The sequence below is a fragment of the Dysidea avara genome, chromosome 10, assembly GCF_963678975.1.
Source record: "Dysidea avara chromosome 10, odDysAvar1.4, whole genome shotgun sequence".
Classification (NCBI taxonomy): domain Eukaryota; kingdom Metazoa; phylum Porifera; class Demospongiae; order Dictyoceratida; family Dysideidae; genus Dysidea; species Dysidea avara.
In genome coordinates this window covers 6,412,455-6,434,681 of record NC_089281.1, presented here as the reverse complement: position 1 = coordinate 6,434,681, position 22,227 = coordinate 6,412,455, and the positions used below count along the sequence as shown (strand labels likewise).

Here is a 22,227-nt window from a genome sequence, read left to right as displayed (position 1 = left end):
AGAAATTGGCTGTGATGAATAAATTTCAACAACGCATGCAATTATTAATTAACATCACTGCAGCCATTTCTTGGCTACCACCTTTGATTTCACAACTTTTTTTCACCCAGATTTTTTAAGGCCACACCATTTTTCACAGCTTGGCTGTTTTTGTGTGGATTTCACACTTTATTAAGGCCCCAAAGTCAGCCATAACTTTGAGTTTGTTTTTCAGACACAATGATGATTATTGAAGACAGATTTATAAATGTATTGTATTGTATGTTTTAGTTCGATATTACTCTAATAGAGCGCACATTTTTAAGACTCCTAATAGAACATACAGAACTTCCATTGGTAGATATATCAAGACACACGGTAGTTTGTCGTGCGCGGCCAAGAAAGCCGGCGCACCACACCGTGAGTCAAGACTACCGCCTTATGTCATCAAACAAAAGCTAACAAAACATCTATGGGACCATTTTACAGTTAACTTCAACTCTGATCAATCCTGTTCATTTCATTTCTTATGTCCATGCCACCAATGCTCAAGACAACCAATCTCCACCAATATTCTCCCTCTTTAATGACACTGAACTACAAATTAGTAATAAGTACATAGTTACTTTACATAGTTAAGTAATTGTAATGTAATTGATTATAATTAATGTATAGCTGTACATTTCTGGCTGTGGGCACAGGTTGCCAACAGACCTAGCTTTGATGCAGGTTCTCCTGCTTCAAAAAGCATTATAAACAAATAAACACACCAGGGGCGGATCCAGGAGCTGACAAGGGGAGGGGCAGCCGCCGCACAATCAAATTCATATCCATACCATTAAAAGGGGGGAGCCACTCTGAGCAGCTAGTATATTTCTGTTATAGCGATGTATACACAGAGCAGCAAATAATTAAGGTAAGTGCACCTAATTCCGGACAGTTCCTAACTCCGGACACTTAAATAAATAGATAGAATAGAATATTACTGTGCAGCAATCAAAAGATTATAACGCACAGGTGTGATCATAAAAGTTACTTAAGTTATTACAAAACTCATTAGGGGTAGAGGAATTAATTACATCAGCAGGGAGTTGGTTCCATAATTTGATGGTTGATGGGAAAAAGGAAAATTTGTATGCATCAATTAGAGTCATTGGTTGGTGATAGTAGCCACTCCTTAAACTTGAAAGTTTAGGGGTAAAATCATCTGTAGGCACAATCAAATATCCGTTAATTATTTTGTAAAAAGTACTTAATTTAGCTTGGGTTCTTCTTGCCTGTAACAATGGTAGATTAAGAGAAGACAACATGTTAGTAACACTTGAATATCTTGAAAAGTCATTAAAGCAAAATCTAGCAGCAGTTCTCTGGATTGATTCTAGCTTGTTTATATTCAACAAGGTGTGGGGATCCCAAGCAGACGCAGCATATTCAATGATTGGACGAACCATAATCTTGAAACAATTACATTTAATGTGAGTAGGACATTCGCGTAAGTTACGATACAAAAAGTTGTTTACTTGTTTGGCCTTGTTGGTAATCCTTTGGACATGTTCATTCCATGAAAAGTTGCTTGAAATTGTTACGCCAAGGTATTTGGTATGAGCAACTTGGGCAATAGGTACAGCTTCAATGCAGTAATTAAAGACAATGGGGTTTTTCTTATTGGTAACTCTCAAGAATTCACATTTGCTGGGGTTAAACTCCATCTGCCAAATACGTGCCCATTGTGCGAGAGCATCTAGGTCTTCTTGTAATGCATGACAATCAGATTCAGATTTAATGTAGGAGTAGAGTAATACATCATCGGCATACAATTTTACTTTAGAGCGTACTCGAGAAGGTAAATCATTTATATACAATAGAAAGAGAAGTGGGGCTAGCACTGTGCCTTGAGGAACTCCCGATGATACTGGGGTAGGATGGCTCTTTTGGTTATCTAGTATGACATATTGTGATCTATCGGTTAAGAAAGATTTAAGCCAAAGTAGTAGTGCTCCATGAATTCCATAATGGTGAAGTTTTTGGAAAAGGCGTGCATGAGGTACCTTGTCAAAGGCCTTACGAAAGTCTAACAGGAGGACATCACATTGACTCTTCTCATTAAGGCACTTGGCAAAATCATTAATGGTGGTGATCAGTTGTGATTCACAGCTTCGTTTCTGTCGAAATCCATGTTGCCCATCACATAAAACTTCATGGTACTGTAAGTGTTTGGTAATGCTGGAATATACAATATGTTCTAAGATTTTACAGCAAATACAAGTTAAGGATACTGGCCTATAATTTCCTGGATCGGATCTGGCACCTTTTTTAAAAATTGGGACAACTGCTGCTGTTTTCCAAATGCTTGGTAAAACACCTTGGTCTAATGATGCTTGAAAGATAACAGTAAGGATTGGTGCAATCTCATATGCAACTTCTTGTAGGAAACGTGTTTGAAGGTTATCAGGTCCAGGTGCTTTGTTCACTTTGATGTTAGATAACAGCTGGGCTACACCATCTGAATGCACTACAATCTGTGGAATAGCTACTAGATAATGTTTCACCACTTAGGTCTGGGATATGAGATGTATCTTCGTGGGTAAACACGGATGAAAAGTAGTCTGCAAGTAAATCTGCCTTTTCCCGTGAGTCAGTAAAGGTAGATCCCTGATGTTTCAGCGTACTGACTCCTGTGTGATCTAGTTTTTTGCTTTTAATGTACCACTCTGCGTGGGCAGTTCAAAGGCACCGCCAGTGCCATAATTTGTATATTGCACTGCTGCAGACTGCAGCGAGTGCATTATAACTTATAACGCACTGGTTGCGGTTTTGTAGACCACAGCGAGTGCATTATAAGTTATAATGCACCGACCGCAGTGCAATATACAGATATTGCACTGGCTGCGGTTTTGTGCAGCATAGCACAAGTGCCGGTGGCGAAGACCACTACGACACCTCACCTAATAGGTGGAAAGACACTACACAGATCACTCGAATTCTTTTATAGCCTGACATGTAAAGGTCGATTGTGGGCCATAACGTCACCAATACGTATAATGTTTACAAGCAGCCAATGGCGATCGAAAAAGCCAAGGCGGGTGGCCACAACTCTAGTCTACATATATATAAACGTACTTATACACCTTACTAGTCTGGTGCCATCTTAGCCCAGATTAAACTGTAGTCCACTTCGACAATGACTCAATAAAACAAATATATTCTAAATAATACTAACCTTTACGTTCGATTGTGGTAACCAGTTTTGTCATGCCACCAGATTCGAGTTTAGCCAGTGTGAATAGTAAGAATTAGACTAGTATCGTTTAGTAGCTAGGTTTTGTTTACTTAAACCGTCTATTTAGCTGATTTTTTCGCTAGAGAGAATCACTATGGCGATTAGTCTGGTGCTTAGTCTATATGGCACGCTGGCATGCTGAGCACTACATGATAGAGTGGAACAGCGAATGCAGGTTAGTGATACAATTATCCCATAGCGTACTAGCTTCCAATATCTCAGGTGGCTGCAGTACTGCAGGGGGGACGTCATCGCAACGTCAGGCTTGGTTACCCACAATCGATGTTAGAAACCTGGCCTTTATAAGTGTTACAGCTGTCTTGTGAGACTCTCCCCACCTATTAGGTGAATGGTACATAACAGTTATACAACGTGCACTCGTGCTCTGCCTGTATAAACGCACTTGCCTTCGGGCCTGACGGCCCTCAGGCTCGTGCGTTTATATCAGGCAGAGCACTCGTCGCCGTTGTATAACTATATAATATATGACCATAAACGTTTGGTGACAACATTACTGTTAGGATCAATGAGATTGGCTACATACTGGTTAAAGCATTTGCGGCATTCATACTGACACTGTCTTTTAATATCCTTATATTTAGCCCGGTCATATTCTGTATTAGTGGCACGGGCATGATTGTAGGCACGTTGCTTTTTACGGGTTAGACGCTTGATGTGGCTGTTAATCCAAGGCTGGTGGTGCTTAGTTGAAGACAGTTTGGTCGGAACCAGATCCATGCAAGTATTACAAATGGACATAAAATCATTCCAGAGAATATCAACTGATGTTGATGTTGAATGTGTACTGACAAAATGTTGACAGAGTGACTGAGCAGTTTGCCTAATAAGATTAAAATCTGTATGGGACCAAAGATAGATAGTTCTTCTGGTAGGTGGTGGCAGGTCTGCTGTTATGGATGAGGTGACACGTACTACTTCATGATCACTGATTCCATCAACTACATTGCAGCTTTCTAATAAACCTGGTCTATCAGTTATAAAAATGTCTAAAGTGTTTGAGCCTCGTGTGGGAAAATCTACCATTTGGGAAAGAGCATTATTATCTAAGAAATCCAAAAAAATATTATTCAAATTTAATGAGTTAGAGTGACCTGCAATGCTACCATCGCACCACTTGATATCTGGAAGATTGATATCACCACCAATCCAAAGAGCAGCATTAGGGAAGCTGCTTCTGATGTTCGTGAGCTGCTGACAAAGATTTTCCAGGTAAAGTTCATCACTTGATGGTGGACGATAGACTGAACAGGCAAGAAGAGTACAGTGGTTGTTAAGGTTGATTTGGCATACTGTTAATTCACAATTTGTGTCAGTTAGAGTTACTTCATGAGTGATTCACTTCCAATGGTTTTCATCATATCTCCAAAACTATATACAGCATTTACTTGAAAATTAAATGCTGTATATAGTTTTGGAGATATGGACAAAACCCATATTCCCCTAGTAATAGGGGATTTGTCCTATTACTAGGACAAATCCCCTTTTCCCCTAGTAATAGTTTTCCCCCTGTAGCTAGCTGTAGTTTATGTAGTTGTAATAGTTGTTTGTAATTGTAACTTTGGCAGTGCTGAATTACGAAATACGAAAAAAAAAATTTACTTGAAAATTTAGGTGATTAATGCTTCATATACGATGATGCTGTGATCCTAAAATCAGCTTAAAAGTCCTGTTAGTTTTTCTAAACGAGGTGATTATTTATTGCCATGTGTGGCAAAATTATCAAAAATTCTTCGATAATCGCTGCTTATTCCCAAACTCAAAGAGCTATCCGGCTGATTTTAATACAATACAGAGGGACAACTATGACTTACCACTGTACCAAGTTTCGTTTGCAAACAAACAGCCAAACACTTACTATGGACGATTTTATAAGAACCAGTCTCATTGAAGCTGCATAAATATTTGCGTAAATACACCTAGATTTGAAATACCCATAACTCGGCAACAAAAGTTACTATGACTCTCAAAATCGAGTATGAGGTGGGTAATAGATGCAAGTTTAATGTGGTAGTGTTTAAAATTCGAAATCAACTTTGGAAGTGCTGTATCAGGCGTGATAAAAAGTGTCCGGAGTTAGGAGCATGCGTGAAATTTACATATACCGTAGGCGGGGAAAGTTACGCGTGGGAAAAAATTCGCGATTGCAGTAGCGCGATTGCAGTAGCGCGATTGCAGTAGCTATCGTGATAAGTCGGTGCGTTATAACTTATGATGCACTCGTTGTGGTCTACAAAACCGCAACCAGTGCGTTATAATGCACTCGCTGCGGTCTGCAGCAGTGCAATATACAAATTATGGCACTAGCGGTGCCTTTGAACTGCCCACGCAGAGTGGTACATATTAGCTACATACATCCTGCTTGACAACGTCACAGAAGTAACATTTTTGGCATTAAACCCTTGTGATAATTATTAAATATCTATAGCGAAACACTTTATAGTTACTTTTATATACACTGGCAGATAGTATGTGTATAGTGCTATAATGTGTGTTACTACAATATAGCAAAGTACTTTTAGTTTTAGTTTTAAACAATCAACAACTCTTATAATTGTAGGTGGTAAATATGTACTTTTAGTTTAAATATTTGTATACTTGGCAAGTACTTTTGGTTTTAGCAGTTATTTCTAATTACTAAACATTAAATGATATTTTTAGTTTTAGTATAAGTTTCAGCATAAAAATCGAGGCACTTTTAGTTTTAGTTTAGTCTTTTGACAAATCAGAAAAACTAAAGTTTTAGTTTCAGATAACTAAAAGTAAAAGCCCTAACTAAAACTATACTTTTTGTTTTAGTTTTAGTTAATACCTAAAACAACACTAGTATATATAAAGCATGAAATTTGGCACTGTATTAAGACAAGTCCTTAGAAACATTTTGGGCAATAAGGGCATCTCAGATTTGGCCTTTGGTGACTTGTGCATGGTCAAAACTTTGTGATTTTTGTCTTTATTTTCTTTAATATTTCGCTATTAGGAATAATCTGAACTGTTATAAAATAAACTCGTGCTACGAACCATGCAGTTTGGTTTTGTTTCAAGTCAATAGTATATTTCATTGTGAAGTTACGGCTATTTTTGCATCCACAAAATACTGTTGAAAATCAAAAATAATGAAAACTGAAAATCAATTTTAAAAGTCTTCTGTAATGTGGTTTAAGGCCTCAAATCACTCTATGAAGTTTACATATCCCCTATTTCTATTGATAGTGTTGTGTTACAGGTGACTGAGAAACAGAAGTATTTGGGGCTTATCTTTGACTAGCCTAGCTGTCATGGTCTCATGTTGCTAATGTGTGTTGTAAAATGTCATATTATCTATATCTGCTTGCCTCCCATCGACTTATTATCTACAGCAGCTTGATGAAAATGCTTTTGGAATCTCTAGTGCTGTCACAATTGTCATACTTGTTACAGTTTGAGGACCATCAATTGGCGGCAATTTATTACAGAGACTTCAGAGAATGCATGCAGAATCGTGCTGAAAAGGCTGTGTTGTGATCTGCGGAAATATGATCATGTGTATCTATTCAATCAAAAATTGCAATGGTTGCCACTATTATCTTACTTCATTCGGTATCACTATGTTCAGTGTACCATCAATACCATCAGTAAAAACATAATTATACCACTTGAGCCACCCATTACTTTTGGCGGAACTACCTCTTATTGTACAAGAACACTTATATATTTTGCAACAGGCAAATATCCCTTAATTCTGCTAAAGTTTTACTCAGCATTTTTTTTCGCTATTAAGCTATTAAAGGGTGGAATGCACTGCCACCACTGGTGACACACCACATTAATTCTCCTCTTAATGAATATATGGATGCTCTTAGACAGTATTGTGACTCACTTTATTGATTTTATGTGTGTGGTCTTTTTGTTTTTGTTTTGGTTTTGTAACTGTGTAGTCTTTTTGTAATTGTGTTGGAATTAATATTTGGTTGTTTTTGTATTGTTTTGGTGTTTACTTATGTGTATGTGATGTGTTCCTCTGGGCAAGGAAGAATGGCTGTAGCCGATTGCCTGGAGGTTAAATATAAATCAAATCAAATGTTGCATGCCCATGTTGATCGATTCTATACATTTTTAAGACATGGTATGTGTATGTATTACTATAACTAAAACTAAAATACTTTTAGTTCAGCATTTTAAATTTAGTATACTCTAAAACTAATTATATTGAATTTGAAATAACTGCTAAACAAAATACTATAATCAAGGAAAGGTGTTGTATAGTTTGTGACGTAGAAAACTGATAGATAATTAACCCAGATTTTGAATGGGTATAGTGCTTAAACACAGTGGAAATTTATTGATATTACAATCCAATACCCAATTTTGGAAAACCATCAGCACATTGGTCAACTTAAGAGGCAATGGGTGTTTATTTTGTGTTAAATTTTCAGCTTGATATCTTGAACAGTTCCAGAGATATGGCCATGCTATTTACTATCTAATAGCTACATTACAAACTAACTTCTTACAGCAATGTATTGAGTTCTGTGAGTGATTGAGAATGACATGTACAGGTAGTGACAAATCACTTTGTTTACAAATAATTTCATTCCTACATCTCAAAATATAAAGAGACTTCTGATTGTTAAATCAAGTGTTCTTGGTCCATTCCTTCAATTAATCACCATCCAAACACTTATAAATTAGTTTTAACCATGAACAATCATCCCATTTGTAATTATAAGTTAATTAGTGTCCTACATATTATGAAATGTGAATCACTACATGTTCTGATAAAGTCATCCATATAATTATCCTAGCAGAAAGAAGCTTTGGGTGTGAAACTTCACAGCAAGAAGGTTTAAATTAAAGTTGCTTTATCCAAATATGCAAAAATATTAATTTAAAAAAATTGCTGCAACTTTCAATTGACTTTCCTGCAACTATTGCATGTGCTCAAAAGGATGATTTTCCAAAATTTGGTCACATTAGTAGTTGTTACAAGATGATTGGGACAGAATTAACAGTCAGTTATAGCATGCAGAGTGAGTAGGAAAATTTCCTTTAGGATTAATCTCAGCTAGAAATGTAGTTCACAACACTGTAAAAAATGAAGTGTGCTTTGTATAAAAAGTGTGCTCTGTGACACCAAAAAAATGCATGACTGCATGTGCTTTTTTGGTGTCACAGGGCACATGCACATTTGTGTGCAAAGCACATTTCATTTTTACAGTGAAGAACTAATGCTGCTATACTGAAAGGCATTACATTAGTGCTGTGCAGGGGTGGAGGAAGTAATTGATATGAGGGGGGGGGGGGGGGGGGGGGGCTGGGCTGACCCAGACTTATGGAAATGATCTACTTTGTCTCTGGTTTGGTAAGGTGAGACCAAAAAAAAAGGTCACAGCCAGCTGACAATAGTTGCCCACCTCACTAGCTACGCATTTATAGCTGATAAACTACCTTACATATAGCTCGCTACACACTGCTCTAAGACTGCATGTGACTGCTTTATTAGAGTGACTGCTCTATTAGAGTATCTCGATCTTATCGCGGTTTTCAGCCCCACTCCAAGAAGGATAATTTCGGGCGTGATATCATTCTGAGGGAGGGCTTCGGCCCCCTAGACCCCCCCCTTTCCGCCGCCTATGGTGCTGTGTATGAATGTTTATTCTTACAAGCATAGAAGGAAAATTAAGAATTTTAAGTTGGATTAGGGATCAAAGAAAGAAAAAGTCGTGAAACAAGGGAATAGCTAAAAGTATAGTGAAACAGGGAAGGTTGCCTATATAGCTATCTGCAATGTTCTAGTAGACATATATATCCCTAAACTTCAATCTATCTCAATTAGGGATTAAATGTCCACTATAGTATATTATTTTTCAGGTATAGGCAACCTTCCTTGTTTCACAACTATTACTGTATTAGCTATTCCTTTGCGGTTTCATTACTTTTTCTTTCTTTGATCCCTAATCCAATCCTAGTTTTTCCTTTTTGGTTGGTTGCTTGTTTATAGTCCAGCAGAAGAAAGGGCTTATTTGGGTGAACCTAGCTTGCAGTATGGCCTATATAGTTTACCTTATGCTACAAAATGTTTCTCCTTATCATGGACTACTCAAAATCACCAGCTGGACGTCTGTCAGCATTGAGCAATTTAGGATATTGACTCAGGAAATTCTAATATTTCAGTCATTCAATTAAAAAATTGAAAATTTTCCAAAACGTCCTCAAATTTGGCACAGAAGCAACCTATCATGAGACAAAATCATATGCCAAGTTTCATTTGACTCCTCCCATTGCACTCCGTGTTATGACTGCCTTAATATAATCAGTATTTGTAATTGCACAACACATGTACAGTAAAAACAAACTAGTGAATGTCACTACTAAATGTAGTGAAGCAGTGGCAGAGGAAGTAGTTGATATAAGGGGGGGGGGGGGGGGGGGCTGACTGGAGTATAGAGTCTCTGGCAGCAGGGGGTCTGGGGGGCTGCCGCGGTGCCCTCCAGAAACTGTAGCCATTTTAGCTTTCACAATGTCTGAAAGTTCACCAAAATTAATTTTATAGGCCGTACAATTTAAAGCATTTTAACTAAAACACCACCTTTTAGTCAAAACTATTTATGTAAAACAGCCAGTTAAAAACCTCATGGCAAAGCTTTTAGCTGTTGACTATATACAGGGTTAATGAACATATAGCATTTATAAGCAGTAGCTACAAAACAACCTATAGCCACCTGGAAACACTTGATACAGTGGTAAGACACCAACCCCCAAAGCTAGTAAGAGGTACCTCATGGTTCGATTCCTGCTGTATAGGAAACTTTAATATTTGTTTTTTAAAAGTACTTTTAGGAACATGTTTTTATGAAGGCCTTGACTGCTCTATTAGGGTATTTGAGTGTTCTATTACTATATCGATCGGTTTTCAGCCCCACGGCTCCAAGAAGGATAATTTTGGCGTGATATCATTCTGAGGGGGCTAAGCCCCCCTCAGCAGAGCTAGGGGGGCCTCAACCCCCTAGTATTATAGTAGTGAAGTCACTACTATAATTCCGTCTTCCACAAAACTCACTACTTTTATGCTCGCTACTAATTTTGTAGTGGTTCACTAGGGTCACTACAAAAGAGTAGTGTGGGTTAAAGTAGTGAATGTCACTACACAAAAATGTTTAGTATTGTGGCAAAAATTAGTAGTGAAAGCCACTACTAATTTTTTACAGTGACTATAGTTTACAGTTACATCATTCAACTAATAAAATTAGGCTTACTCAAACTGGTTTAGAGTTATTGTAACCAACTGATCATTGATAAGAATGCAATGAATGATGAAATTCATACAACCATTATTTTTTTGTGTGCAGATCGAGGCCATGCAATGAATGATTTTCATGCTTTGATTTTTGTCCATAGTGATAGTTTTAAGTTATCTATTTAATGTATAACAAGATAGTTTCCTAGTGACTACACAACATTAATGTATATTTAGCAAAATCTAAGGACAAAATGGTCATTAGCTGCATGTGCAACAGGTGCACTGTTAGTTCTCGTATACATTTGATGCCAGATTGGTGACTGCACCAACAGTGCATGGTTGGAACTCACAGTAATTGGGTTATGGGAATCCAGCATTGTAGTGTATTTATGTCATATGACAAAGGGGGAATGGTGTTAACACCTTAGTGATTTAATAATTGTGACTGGGTCTGTGTAAACGTGGGCAGATAACAATTCATGCAATTATGCTATAGACAGATTAACCTTTTAGTATATGTGACTGGATTTGTAAAAAAGGTACCTTTTTCACAGACCCTTTTTTGAACCATGAAGCTTCATAACTTTTCATGCCATAAAATTGCTGGAAGTTTTGCATAACTGTATATATAGCTACAGTATCTGGCTGCATTTTGATACTAAAGCAAGGTAATCAGCAAAAGGAGTCAAGTGTTACATCATTTTGTTTGCTGGTAAGTAAGATGTGTGGAAACTGGAAAAGTCAATAGGTACCTTTTTGCAAGTCTATATTCACATATGACCTGTTAAGTGATGGAGTGACTTTGTGGTTTTCACAGGCCTGTTTACAAAGTCAGTCATGTACAATATAGCTGTTATAAGTATATAGTCAGTTAGCACATTATCAGAGTTAGCAAACACCAATGTATTGTTTCCTTACTATTGAATGTACTTTGTACCGTATAGCTCTGACATATCCAACTATATAGTCAGTGTACAGCATGCTGTGATCAACAATAGCATGGCTTAAGATTTATCATAGGCATGCATACTTGTGCAGTTATGTGATCACAGTAAGGATGACTCTGGAAGCACTTCAAGGTAAATGAAGCAACTGTTTAAGATATTTGGTTGCCAAATTCTCTCTACTGCAAGATGAAAATGAACACTAGAATGAATGTAATTCGAATAAATCCACACTTAGTATCCTGGTAAACATGCACATTCTGTCAACTTGGTCAAGGAGGGTAGGTGAGTCTATCAACCATAGCCTTACCAGTTGCAACTTTAGTGGAATGCACTGATACATCAATTAGCTTGCCTAAAAATTTAGTTGGACCATCTGTACAATTGTACCTCCCAGGAGGGAGATGCCATGTAGTTTTAATTTGAATGACAAAGGGCTACTACTGAGCTAATTAGGCTTAGTAAGCTGGTACAAACACTGTCACTTATCGAAGGTGGCGCCTAACTGTGTGTTGCACTTAAACGGCTTCTTGGAGCAAATTGTCTACAAGAAATCCTTGCCAGAGATGCTGTCATCAATGTGTGTAGGTAAAAAAATTAGTATCTGTAGATAAGAATGGGTAACACAGTTTTTGACTGGCTTTGCCAGGGTATTTAAGTACAAAAAAGAAGTGAAATCCATGTATGCAAAACCAGCCTAGCATAAGTGTGTGGCCTTTAAAAGTCTGCTAGGGTGATTATAAAGTTGTCAAATCAAAGAGATCTCCTCAATGATGGTGGTGCTAATAATTGTAATAATAGCTGTGAAACCCTCTCTATAGTGTTTTACATGCAATGCCAAAATGTAGCACAATGGGACTATTTGTACAGCATGAAAACACTGGTTAAGTTATTGGCAAGTGTTCAGTTAGAAATATTCAGATAGTTCACCGCAAGAGACCACAGTTTATCCATAGCCTGGTGAATTTATTGCAATGACTTTGTTTAGGTCAACTTTGTGCTTTTTACTGTACATGCGTACAAAATTAGGACCACATTTAATTCCAAAATCACTTTCAATCATTTGAATGGCATTTGATCCACCTGTTGGGATGAACATTCTTAAATTCTTCACAGATGATGTCTGGCTACTCATAGTTTGGGACGCTGTGTAAATCAACTTCTTGGCAATCTCCAAGTTATCTGCATACAAAGGACCAACTGTGGTATCTTGTTTATTTATACTCTCTCTTATGGTAATATATCCGACAACATCACCATTTCCATTTACTGCCACCCAAGTAAAGCTGTTGGGAAGTGTCGACCATCTCTTGATGAAGACTAGCTGGCAAAGACCATATATTTTTGCATCGTATTCTGCAAATTTTTCGAACTCAACTTCACTAAGCAGTTTAGTGGAAACATCTCTAATATTTTCAGTCATCTTATACTTCTCTGCAATTGCCGACAGAGGTATAATATACTCTCTGTTGTCCCACTCAGGTTTAAGACCCATTGACTCGTATTTAGTCACCATATTGGGGGCAGCATCTAAACAAATGTTAGCATTTTTGTCCATGGTCTCCCACATAGTATTCCAAATCTTTAAACCATACCCCTTCCCTCGAAATGGCTTCTCCACAATGAACATTGTAATGTATTCCATGACGTCGGTGCTGATGCCGCCTTTCCCCGAAGTAAAGAATGCAGCGTGTCCGATCATCTTGTAGTCAAGAAACCCCAAGAAAGCCTTGGCATCCATGTATGGTGGACCGCTGTACATATGGCTGATGTCAAAAGGGCGTTGATGGGGACCCCATCCCTCGTCTGTGGTCCATTCCGTCAATGTGGATACGTTTTCTTGAGTCAATTCTTGCGGAGATTTTTGCTGGATAACAAATTTCGCCATGCCGCGGATCCGTGCAACTTGGGGGTTTACTGAGTCCGGCGCGTGATATTAATGTCAGGCTGTCCAGATGAGCGAATGTTCGAGCCCAAGTGAAGGTGAATGTATCGATTGGAAACTCGCGTGACAAGAAATGATTCCTACGTGCGAAATTTTTAGAGCTACTGCACGTGACATATTAGACTTTAATTTCGCGACAAATCTATCGATGGTTCGATATCACTAAAGGACTTGACAATTATACCGTAGATAATATACACTTTTGATGATCTCAAAAGACAGGGTTACACCAAAAGGCCAGCCTGTAGCTAGCTACAAGGGTGCTTCCCCAAGGTACAAACAACATGATACATAACACTGACTACACAGTTTACATTATACAGATAACTAAAAAACAAGCACAGAAACAAGAAAAGATAAGTTCTCAGAGCTTTCTGAAGGGACTCCACCTTGGTGAGAGACAATATGCGGTGTGGTATAGAATTCTAAATAAGTACTGATAAGCATTAATCGTGACCTGTAGTGGAACTCAGGCTATGCAATTTGAATTTTGAATTGAACTTTGAATTTGATTTTAAACTCCAATATTCGGCATAGCCATTCTTCCATATAGGAGGAGTATACACAGTTCATACGTACATACATTCATACATATACATAATATACATACGCAGCACTTACATACATACATGCATACATACATACATACATACATACATACATACATACATACATACATACATACATACATACATACATACATACATACATACATACATACATACATACATACATACATACATACATACATACATACATACATACATACATACATACATACATACATACATACATACATACATACATACATACATACATACATACATACATACATACATACATACATACATACATACATACATACATACATACATACATACATACATACATACATACATACATACATACATACATACATACATACATACATACATACATACATACATACATACATACATACATACATACATACATACATACATACATACATACATACATACATACATACATACATACATACATACATACATACATACATACATACATACATACATACATACATACATACATACATACATACATACATACATACATACATACATACATACATACATACATACATACATACATACATACATACATACATACATACATACATACATACATACATACATACATACATACATACATACATACATACATACATACATACATACATACATTACATGCATACATTACATGCATACATACATGTAGTATATGTTACAAAAGGACCGTGACGTAAACTTAATCAGTAAGTAAATGCATGGTGATGTAAAGTAGAAGTAAATTCTTGATAGTTATTGATATATAAATTGTTAGGTAATTGATCCTACCATTTAATTGCTTGGATTCTAAAATATCGTTGTGTAGTTGTTAAATGACATCTTTCGGTGTTTGCATAAGTTGTGGGGTGCCGTGTGTTGTGATTATGAACCAAATAAGATAGGAGGATCTAGAGGAATAACATTGTCCTGAGAATAGTGATAATGGTGCATAGCACAGAGACAATGATAGCGAATATGATTTTTAATTGGTAGCCATGATAGATTGTTATGATACTTAGATACACGATCATACTTACATAAAGAGTAAACTGTATGTATGCCCTAGTTCTGCAGATGTTGTAATCTATCTACTAGGTTCTGTGTGAGTGGTGGTCCCCACACGGGGAGTGCTTAATCTAGATGTGATATCACAAGAGAGTTAATAAGCATTTTAATGATGGTAGTTGAAAGTGATTTTCTATTAGAGTTAATCCAGAATAGGTAATAAGACATTTTTTGCATACTTGAGATATCTGATCTCTCCAATTTGTACTAGTAATAGCATGGGTAGCAGTGAAATTTGGGATAAATACCATTTCCAATACAACACTCGTGGTATTTATCCCAAATTTCACTGCTATACCCATGCTATTCCCAATTAATACCATACTCGCTGCATATACGTATGCTGTGCATTAGCGTTGATGTACGCAATTTGTCACTATGTACTAAACATGCGTCAACACTAATTGGCACTACATTGTTAACATAAATTCTAGCCAATGAAATTGCAATTACAACTTTTTCACTGCTACCAATGAAATACAGGATAAATTGTACTGCTACTATTGAGACTTTTGTATGGGCACTGAAACAGGTATGGTATTAAGCTTGTTATCAAACACAATTCCTTTCTGATTGCTATAACTTCTTTTAAAACATCATCTTCAACAGAAAACACTGGAGGTGATTCATCATGAACAGACTTTGGCTTGCATTACATTTCTTCACATTTAACTCAGCTTCATCCTACTTTCTGAAATCCAGTATGATAGAAACTGCAAATTCTCACACATTTGCCTTTGAACATCTGAATAATTGATACCAGAACAAATATAGCTGTATCATCAGCAAATTACTGGAGTTTACCATGTTTAACATATAAGGACCAGGGGTGGATCTAGCTTTCAGAGGGGGTTTCAGGTTCTCTGGAGTTGCAACTTCAGCCTATAGCTGTAAGTTGAAGACCAAAAAAAAGGTCACTACGTAGTTTTGAATGCTCTGAAGGTGATTTCAAAGGCAAAACTATGAAGTTTTGCCAATAGAAAAGCCATAATATAATACAGTATGTATAACTCTTTGTAATTTTTATCACCCAGACAAATGGTAGGGGCGCGCACTATTTCAGAGGGGGTTTCTGGAAACCCCAGAAACCCTCATAAAACCACCCCTGAGGACATTTCGTCCATGTACACTAAAAACAAAAGAGGTCCTAAGGCACTTCCTTGAGGTATACCACCTTTAACTAATCCCCAATCAGAATATTTTCCATTAAACTTGACACGTTGAAAACGTTCACTTAAATAATCAGTGAACCATGCTAGTTTGACATCACATACACCAAGAGAGTTAAGCCTCTGAAGCAGAATAACATGGTCAAGAGAGTCAAAGGCTTTCCTTACATCAAGGAAAGCAACACAAGCAATAGCCTTGTTATATATCAATTACATGTACAATAGTGTCAATTGCAGTTAGTAATAGTTGCTCTGTAGATCTCCTGGCCCAGCTCTTCTATAAGCTCCTTGATAATCAAACAGTAAACCATTCTTTTCAAAATATGAATTAAGTTGATAAGCCACAATCTTTTCAAGAAGCTTTGCAATTATGGGAACTACAGAGATTGGTCTGAAATTTCCATAGCTATAGCTTCTTACTCTTAATAGCTGATAGTAGAGAAGGTGTCATCCATAGGGTAGGATATCTTGACTTCTTCTTAGATGATAATTGAAGAGGAGCATAAAAATCAAGACAACTTATAGCACCGGTGTACCTAATACATGATCAATTAAAGTTGCAGATGTTTTGGTAACACGTGATGCTTCACCATTATGCTGAATAAACTGAAAATCAGATAATAATTCCACATAGTTCTTTTAATTGTATTTCTGTATTTTTGTGTAAATCTATGTTGAGATCTCCAACAACTACATATTTAGTTAAAGACAATGATTGTGCAAAAACAATACTAAGTTCAGTTAAACAGACTTTTACATCGGTAGATGGAGATCTATAAACACTAACGATAGCTAATCTGGAATGTTTGCATAGTATATAAGGCAGCAAGATACATCTAATAATTGACAATTATTTTCAATATCAATACATAGTGAATGTCTTTCGATTGATAAAGATTCTGAAATTAGCATGACCCAGGATAATATTTAGATCTCATAGATTTAGCTGATGACATAACGGTACGATGATGTAGTGGAGAAAAAAGTATGAAAACCTTTCACGTTAATAGGAGGGCTTTGTGGAGAGATCCATATTTCGCTAAAACAAAACTCTGACATTTTTATTAATACTCTCATTTGCCATTGAGAAATCTCAGTCATCTTTGCCGGAATGAATTCCCTGTATGTTATGGTGTACAATTCTGATTCCATTAAAAGACGAGGTAATGTGTTATGTGGCACCTCTATCTCAGTGTTTATGTCATGAACTTCTGGCTAAATTGGGCAAAATTGCAAATAAACAGGAAGGACACTTTCCAGGAAAATTCGGTCTTTGTTTGAAATTCCTTATATAGCTGATTATTCACACCAATGCAAGCAGTATGAGACCATAATAAACAATTGTCACGCTGCAAGGCTGCTTGACAGCTTCGGACTGGCTTTTTGCAGATGGAACGGAAAATGATAGCTAGGCCCTGGACTTGATTCAGTTGAACATTACCGGATAATAGAAGTAGAAAATAATACAAAATACATCTATGACGAAGACACGGGACTGATTATCAAGCGAGTGCAATGTTCTACTTCAAAACATTTAAATCTTATTTGAATCGCATCGTTTGCAACGGAATACCAACTGTGTTCTAACCTTCCATAATCTTCAATAATATACTCCCACATGTATCGGGCATGTCAATCCACTGAACTTGTAGCCAAACAACAAATAAACACCACAACGGAAACCTTTCAACCACCATCACAGTTCCAACCTCTAGATTGCTATATTTATAACAGGTTGCATATGCACAAAATCATGATGAGAACGAGATGGACTAAAGACTCGCTGATCACACAGAGTCTGCCATTTGTACAAGTCAGTTTCCATGTAGTCCACACTTCAAGATTTTTTGCATGACCTCCTCTGTACAAAGATTCAAGTTCTATTTTAACACTGTTCTAGTGTTGTTTCAGTTAACTGTAACTAAAACTAAAAGTACTTTAGTAAGGTGAATATATTTAAGTTAACTAAAACTAAAACTGTAACTAAAACGAATGTATATAATCACTAAAACTATAAATATAACTAAAAATAAATGTATTTAATCACTGAAACTAAAACTATAACTAAAACAAATGTATATAATTACTAAAACTATAACTATAACTAAAATCAAATCTATATTATTACTAAAACTAAAACTGCCAAGTTGATCTTATTATTAAAACTGTAACTGCTCGCTAAATGTATTTGATACTACTTCTAAAACTAAATGCAACTAAAATATCTATATCATATAGTTACGTACATACTATTAAATCTATAACTAATAAAAACTGTTTGATCAAAATTCACGAACTCAGTAATGTAGGTACTAGGTAGCAGTGATGGCCTATAGTATGCTAACCGTTTTTGTTAATGGTCACTGTAATTTAATGCTTTTAGCTAATGGCTACATTTATGCATACCTGCACTGTTAAAATGAAGAGTAACCACAACTCTCAAGGAGTTCCCAGTGTAGGGAGGATTTAACACCCCTGGAGAGTAACCGTTACTCTAAAGGAGTAACTGGGGAGTAACACATGCTCTGAAGATGGTGTCGCTTACTCTTCAGAGTAATGGTTATTCTCTTCAGAGTGTTGGTTACTCTCCATGGGGTGTTAAATCCTTCCTACACTGGGAACTCTCAGAGTGGTGGTTACTCTTTATTTTTAACAGTGTGCTTCAACAGCCCCTATTGGAAGAGTATTTTCTACAAGTGGGGAATCGACATCTGGCAAACGCAACAGATAGTAGCTTGGAAAGGGAAGTTCTACTAAGAAAGAATAAGGAATACCTGTGACAGAGATTGCGTCAAATGCACTGTATTAAGTGTTGTATTAATCTATATTATAAAAAAATTGACAGGTCTTGTAATTCAAAGATTTTGTATTACTAAGCTGGAAAAATGGTACTGAAATTATAACAAGAGTTTCATTCACATAAAATGTAGTCACTTGGTGCTTACTATTAAAGCTAAACAAGGTTTTCTTATGCACAACTAAAACTATAACTAAAAGGTTTTCAGATACATAACTAAAACTGTGTCTAAAACTAAAAGGTTTTCAACTTTTTAACTAGAACTAGAACTAGAACTAAAACATTTTCATGTATATAACTAAAACTGTGTCTAAAACTAAAAGGTTTTCAACTTTTTAACTAGAACTAGAACTAGAACTAAAACATTTTCATGTACATAACTAAAACTGTAACTAAAACTAAAAGGTTTTCATGTTTTTAACTGTAACTATAACTAAAACTAAAACAACAAAGAGTGAATAACCATAACTAAATCAATAACTAAAAAGAATTAAGAAAAATTACTATAACTAAAACTAAAACTAAAATTATTGATGAAACTGGTTACAACTATAACTAAAACTAAAACTCCATACTAAAACAACACTACACTGTTCCACATAAATGTGCCGGGCTAATATCGGGTGTATCCATTCGCTGGACTGGACTACTGGACTGGATTACTGGACTCACATAAAATTTGCTCAAACACATTTTTTCAACCACAAACACTTTTTTCAATCACTAAAAGTGATTTCATATAGTACACCACACTTGAAGCTAGGGCTCTCCTTGTCTTGCATAGAAAAGAGGCACATACAGCTAACTGCAGTCTATCTTTTTTAAAATTAGGTATTATAGTGCAAGTGCTGAAGGTCTTTAAGATACCTGGTCCTATATACGTAGTCTTAATGTACTGCAATAGAGTAAAATAATACTTCAAACCGCTTACCCACATAACATACTGTAAGTTTCTAACATTGTGTGTTTATGCATGGTAAATAATGTTCTGAGGGTTATTATATTAGCCCATGCTTTTAAAACTACAATCAATCATCAGATACCAGTTTATAAAACAAATTAACAGACCTATTATAGGTGAGTGCATGCATGATATGTATTACTTATACTATGGCTGCTTGGGACATACACCAGCAGCCCTCAGATTTTGAATGTATATTTCAGTAAAATCCCTTGCAGCTGCCAGTGGTACCATGGTATAACTATTACATATGAGTCAGTCTCTGTGTAGCACACGCACTTGCATATGCAGACTTCTCCATATCAACACCTTAGATTCCTCCTATAACCCTGCACCGTGTACATGAATATGGTACTGAACCATTATATAAGTATAGCTAGATGGACAAGTATGACTTAATTTATTCTGAAAGCGCCACACAGCTGGGATCATCAATGCAATGAGTACTCGCAGCGACTCAATGAAGATTGATGTCTGTATAGCAAAATCGACTCAGCTCCAATCTCTTATGTTATAGTCTCAGCTCTTGTGTATTTGATAAATGAAAATATTCTACTTACATGCATGCAGCAGTCCCATTATGCAACCATAAATCTATCTATGATTAAGTAGATTTTATTAAGGCTTTGCAGCACAAGTGGTGAAGGTCTGTAGGATACCTGGTCCTACAGCCTGTTTAAAGTTGTTACATAAAGCATGTTTAAAAAGGTTACTACAAAAGTTCACACGCTATGCATACCACACACATACTGTAACATACACTTCATTGCAAAGATAAATTTAGCCATATCCAAGTGAATGTATTGAAATAATTTTGCTTATATCAACTTTGGACTTCTTGCTACACATGCGAAGAAAATTAGCACAACACTTAACTCCAAAATCACTTTCAATCATTTGAATGGCATTTGACTCACGTGTCTGGACACACATTAATATTCTTAGGTTCTTTGATGATGTCTGGCTGCTCATAGTTTGGGCTGCTATGTACATCAACTTCTTAGCAATCTCCAAGTTGTCTGAAAACAATGGACCAACAATGGCATCCTGTTTATCTGCACCCTCTCTTATGGTGATACACCCGACAACATCACCTTTCTCATTTACTCCCACCCATGTAAAACTTTCAGGAACTGCTGTCCATTTCTTGATGAGGACTGGCCGACGAATACCATATACCATTGCATCGTACTCAACAATTTTGTCAAGTTCAACTTCACTTAATGGTTTAGTTAAGACATTCCCAATTCTTTCAGTCATCTTGTACTTCACTGCAATTGCTGACAGAGGTATTATGTACTCTCTGTTGTCCCACTCAACAATGTTTAGACCCATTGACTCATAATTGGACGACATCTTTGTGACAGCATCTAAATAAGTGTTAGCGCTAGTGTCTCTGCACTCCCACATAGCATTCCAAATCTTTAATCCATATCCCTTACCCCGTAGTGGCTTATCCATAATGAACATTGTGATATATTCCATGACGTCAGTGCTGTTACCAACTGTAATCAATGCAACATGCCCTATCCTCTTGCCGTCAAGAAAACCAAAGAAGATCTTAGCATTCAAATACGGTGGACCGCCGTACATATGGCTGATATCGCTTGGGCGCACGTGAGGATCCCATCCTGCGTCCGTTGTCCACTTCACCAACGTCTCTATATCTTCTTGTGTCAACTCTTGTGGAGATTTTCTTTCAACAACAAAATTTGCCATGTTGAATGAAGTTCCAGTTCAGGCCAAATTCGTCCGGATCTGACTCCTAATAGGGCTTCGACTTTAGCCTCGACTTTAGCCTCGACTTTAGCTCGATCATCAGTGATGATCATGACAGTAAAATGACCCGCCCTCATGCGTGGTTTAATTGGCGAGGATTTTAATTTGGCGAATTAAGGTTTGGCTCTGATTGTGAAAATAAGATTCCACCAATATGATTATTACCCATTCGCCGAATTAACCAGTTTCAACATCTGTAGTATTAACTCTACGAAATTTCTAGGCAAGACTATTGATATTCTTTCACTGCTACTTGCTTTAGTCTTCTCATTTCACATATTGACAACTGTTCTTAAGGGAATACAAAGTGTGGACCCTTAGCGACATCTGTACTTCACTTTCACCAGACATGCCAACTCTCACGCATTCGGCGTGAGTCCCACTCTTTGGCTAGTAATCTCACGCTCTCACGCCTAACCCTCTGTTTCTCACTCTTTTAGCTTAGTCGGAGCTCACGCATTTCTCACACCTTATCTGCTTCATC

General features: G+C 36.7%; 2 protein-coding genes across 2 annotated transcripts; both read right to left on the bottom strand.

Annotated features, from left to right (window-relative positions):
* Window positions 1-12,285: 12,285 nt before the first annotated feature.
* LOC136268417 (holothin acyltransferase-like) lies at window positions 12,286-13,484 on the bottom strand. Its single transcript, XM_066063754.1, has one exon. It carries the CDS (start codon window positions 13,326-13,328, stop codon window positions 12,387-12,389), a length of 942 nt encoding a protein of 313 aa, XP_065919826.1. The 5' UTR covers window positions 13,329-13,484; the 3' UTR covers window positions 12,286-12,386.
* A 7,260-nt stretch (window positions 13,485-20,744) lies between these two features.
* On the bottom strand, window positions 20,745-21,683 carry LOC136268823 (holothin acyltransferase-like). The gene has a single exon (XM_066064286.1). It carries the CDS (start codon window positions 21,681-21,683, stop codon window positions 20,745-20,747), a length of 939 nt encoding a protein of 312 aa, XP_065920358.1.
* Between the last annotated feature and the right edge of the window lie 544 nt (window positions 21,684-22,227).

Coding starts and splice junctions, on each gene's coding strand:
- LOC136268417 (XM_066063754.1), bottom strand. CDS start 13,328: ATGGCGAAATTTGTTATCCAGCAAAAATCTCCGCAAGAATTGACTCAA.
- LOC136268823 (XM_066064286.1), bottom strand. CDS start 21,683: ATGGCAAATTTTGTTGTTGAAAGAAAATCTCCACAAGAGTTGACACAA.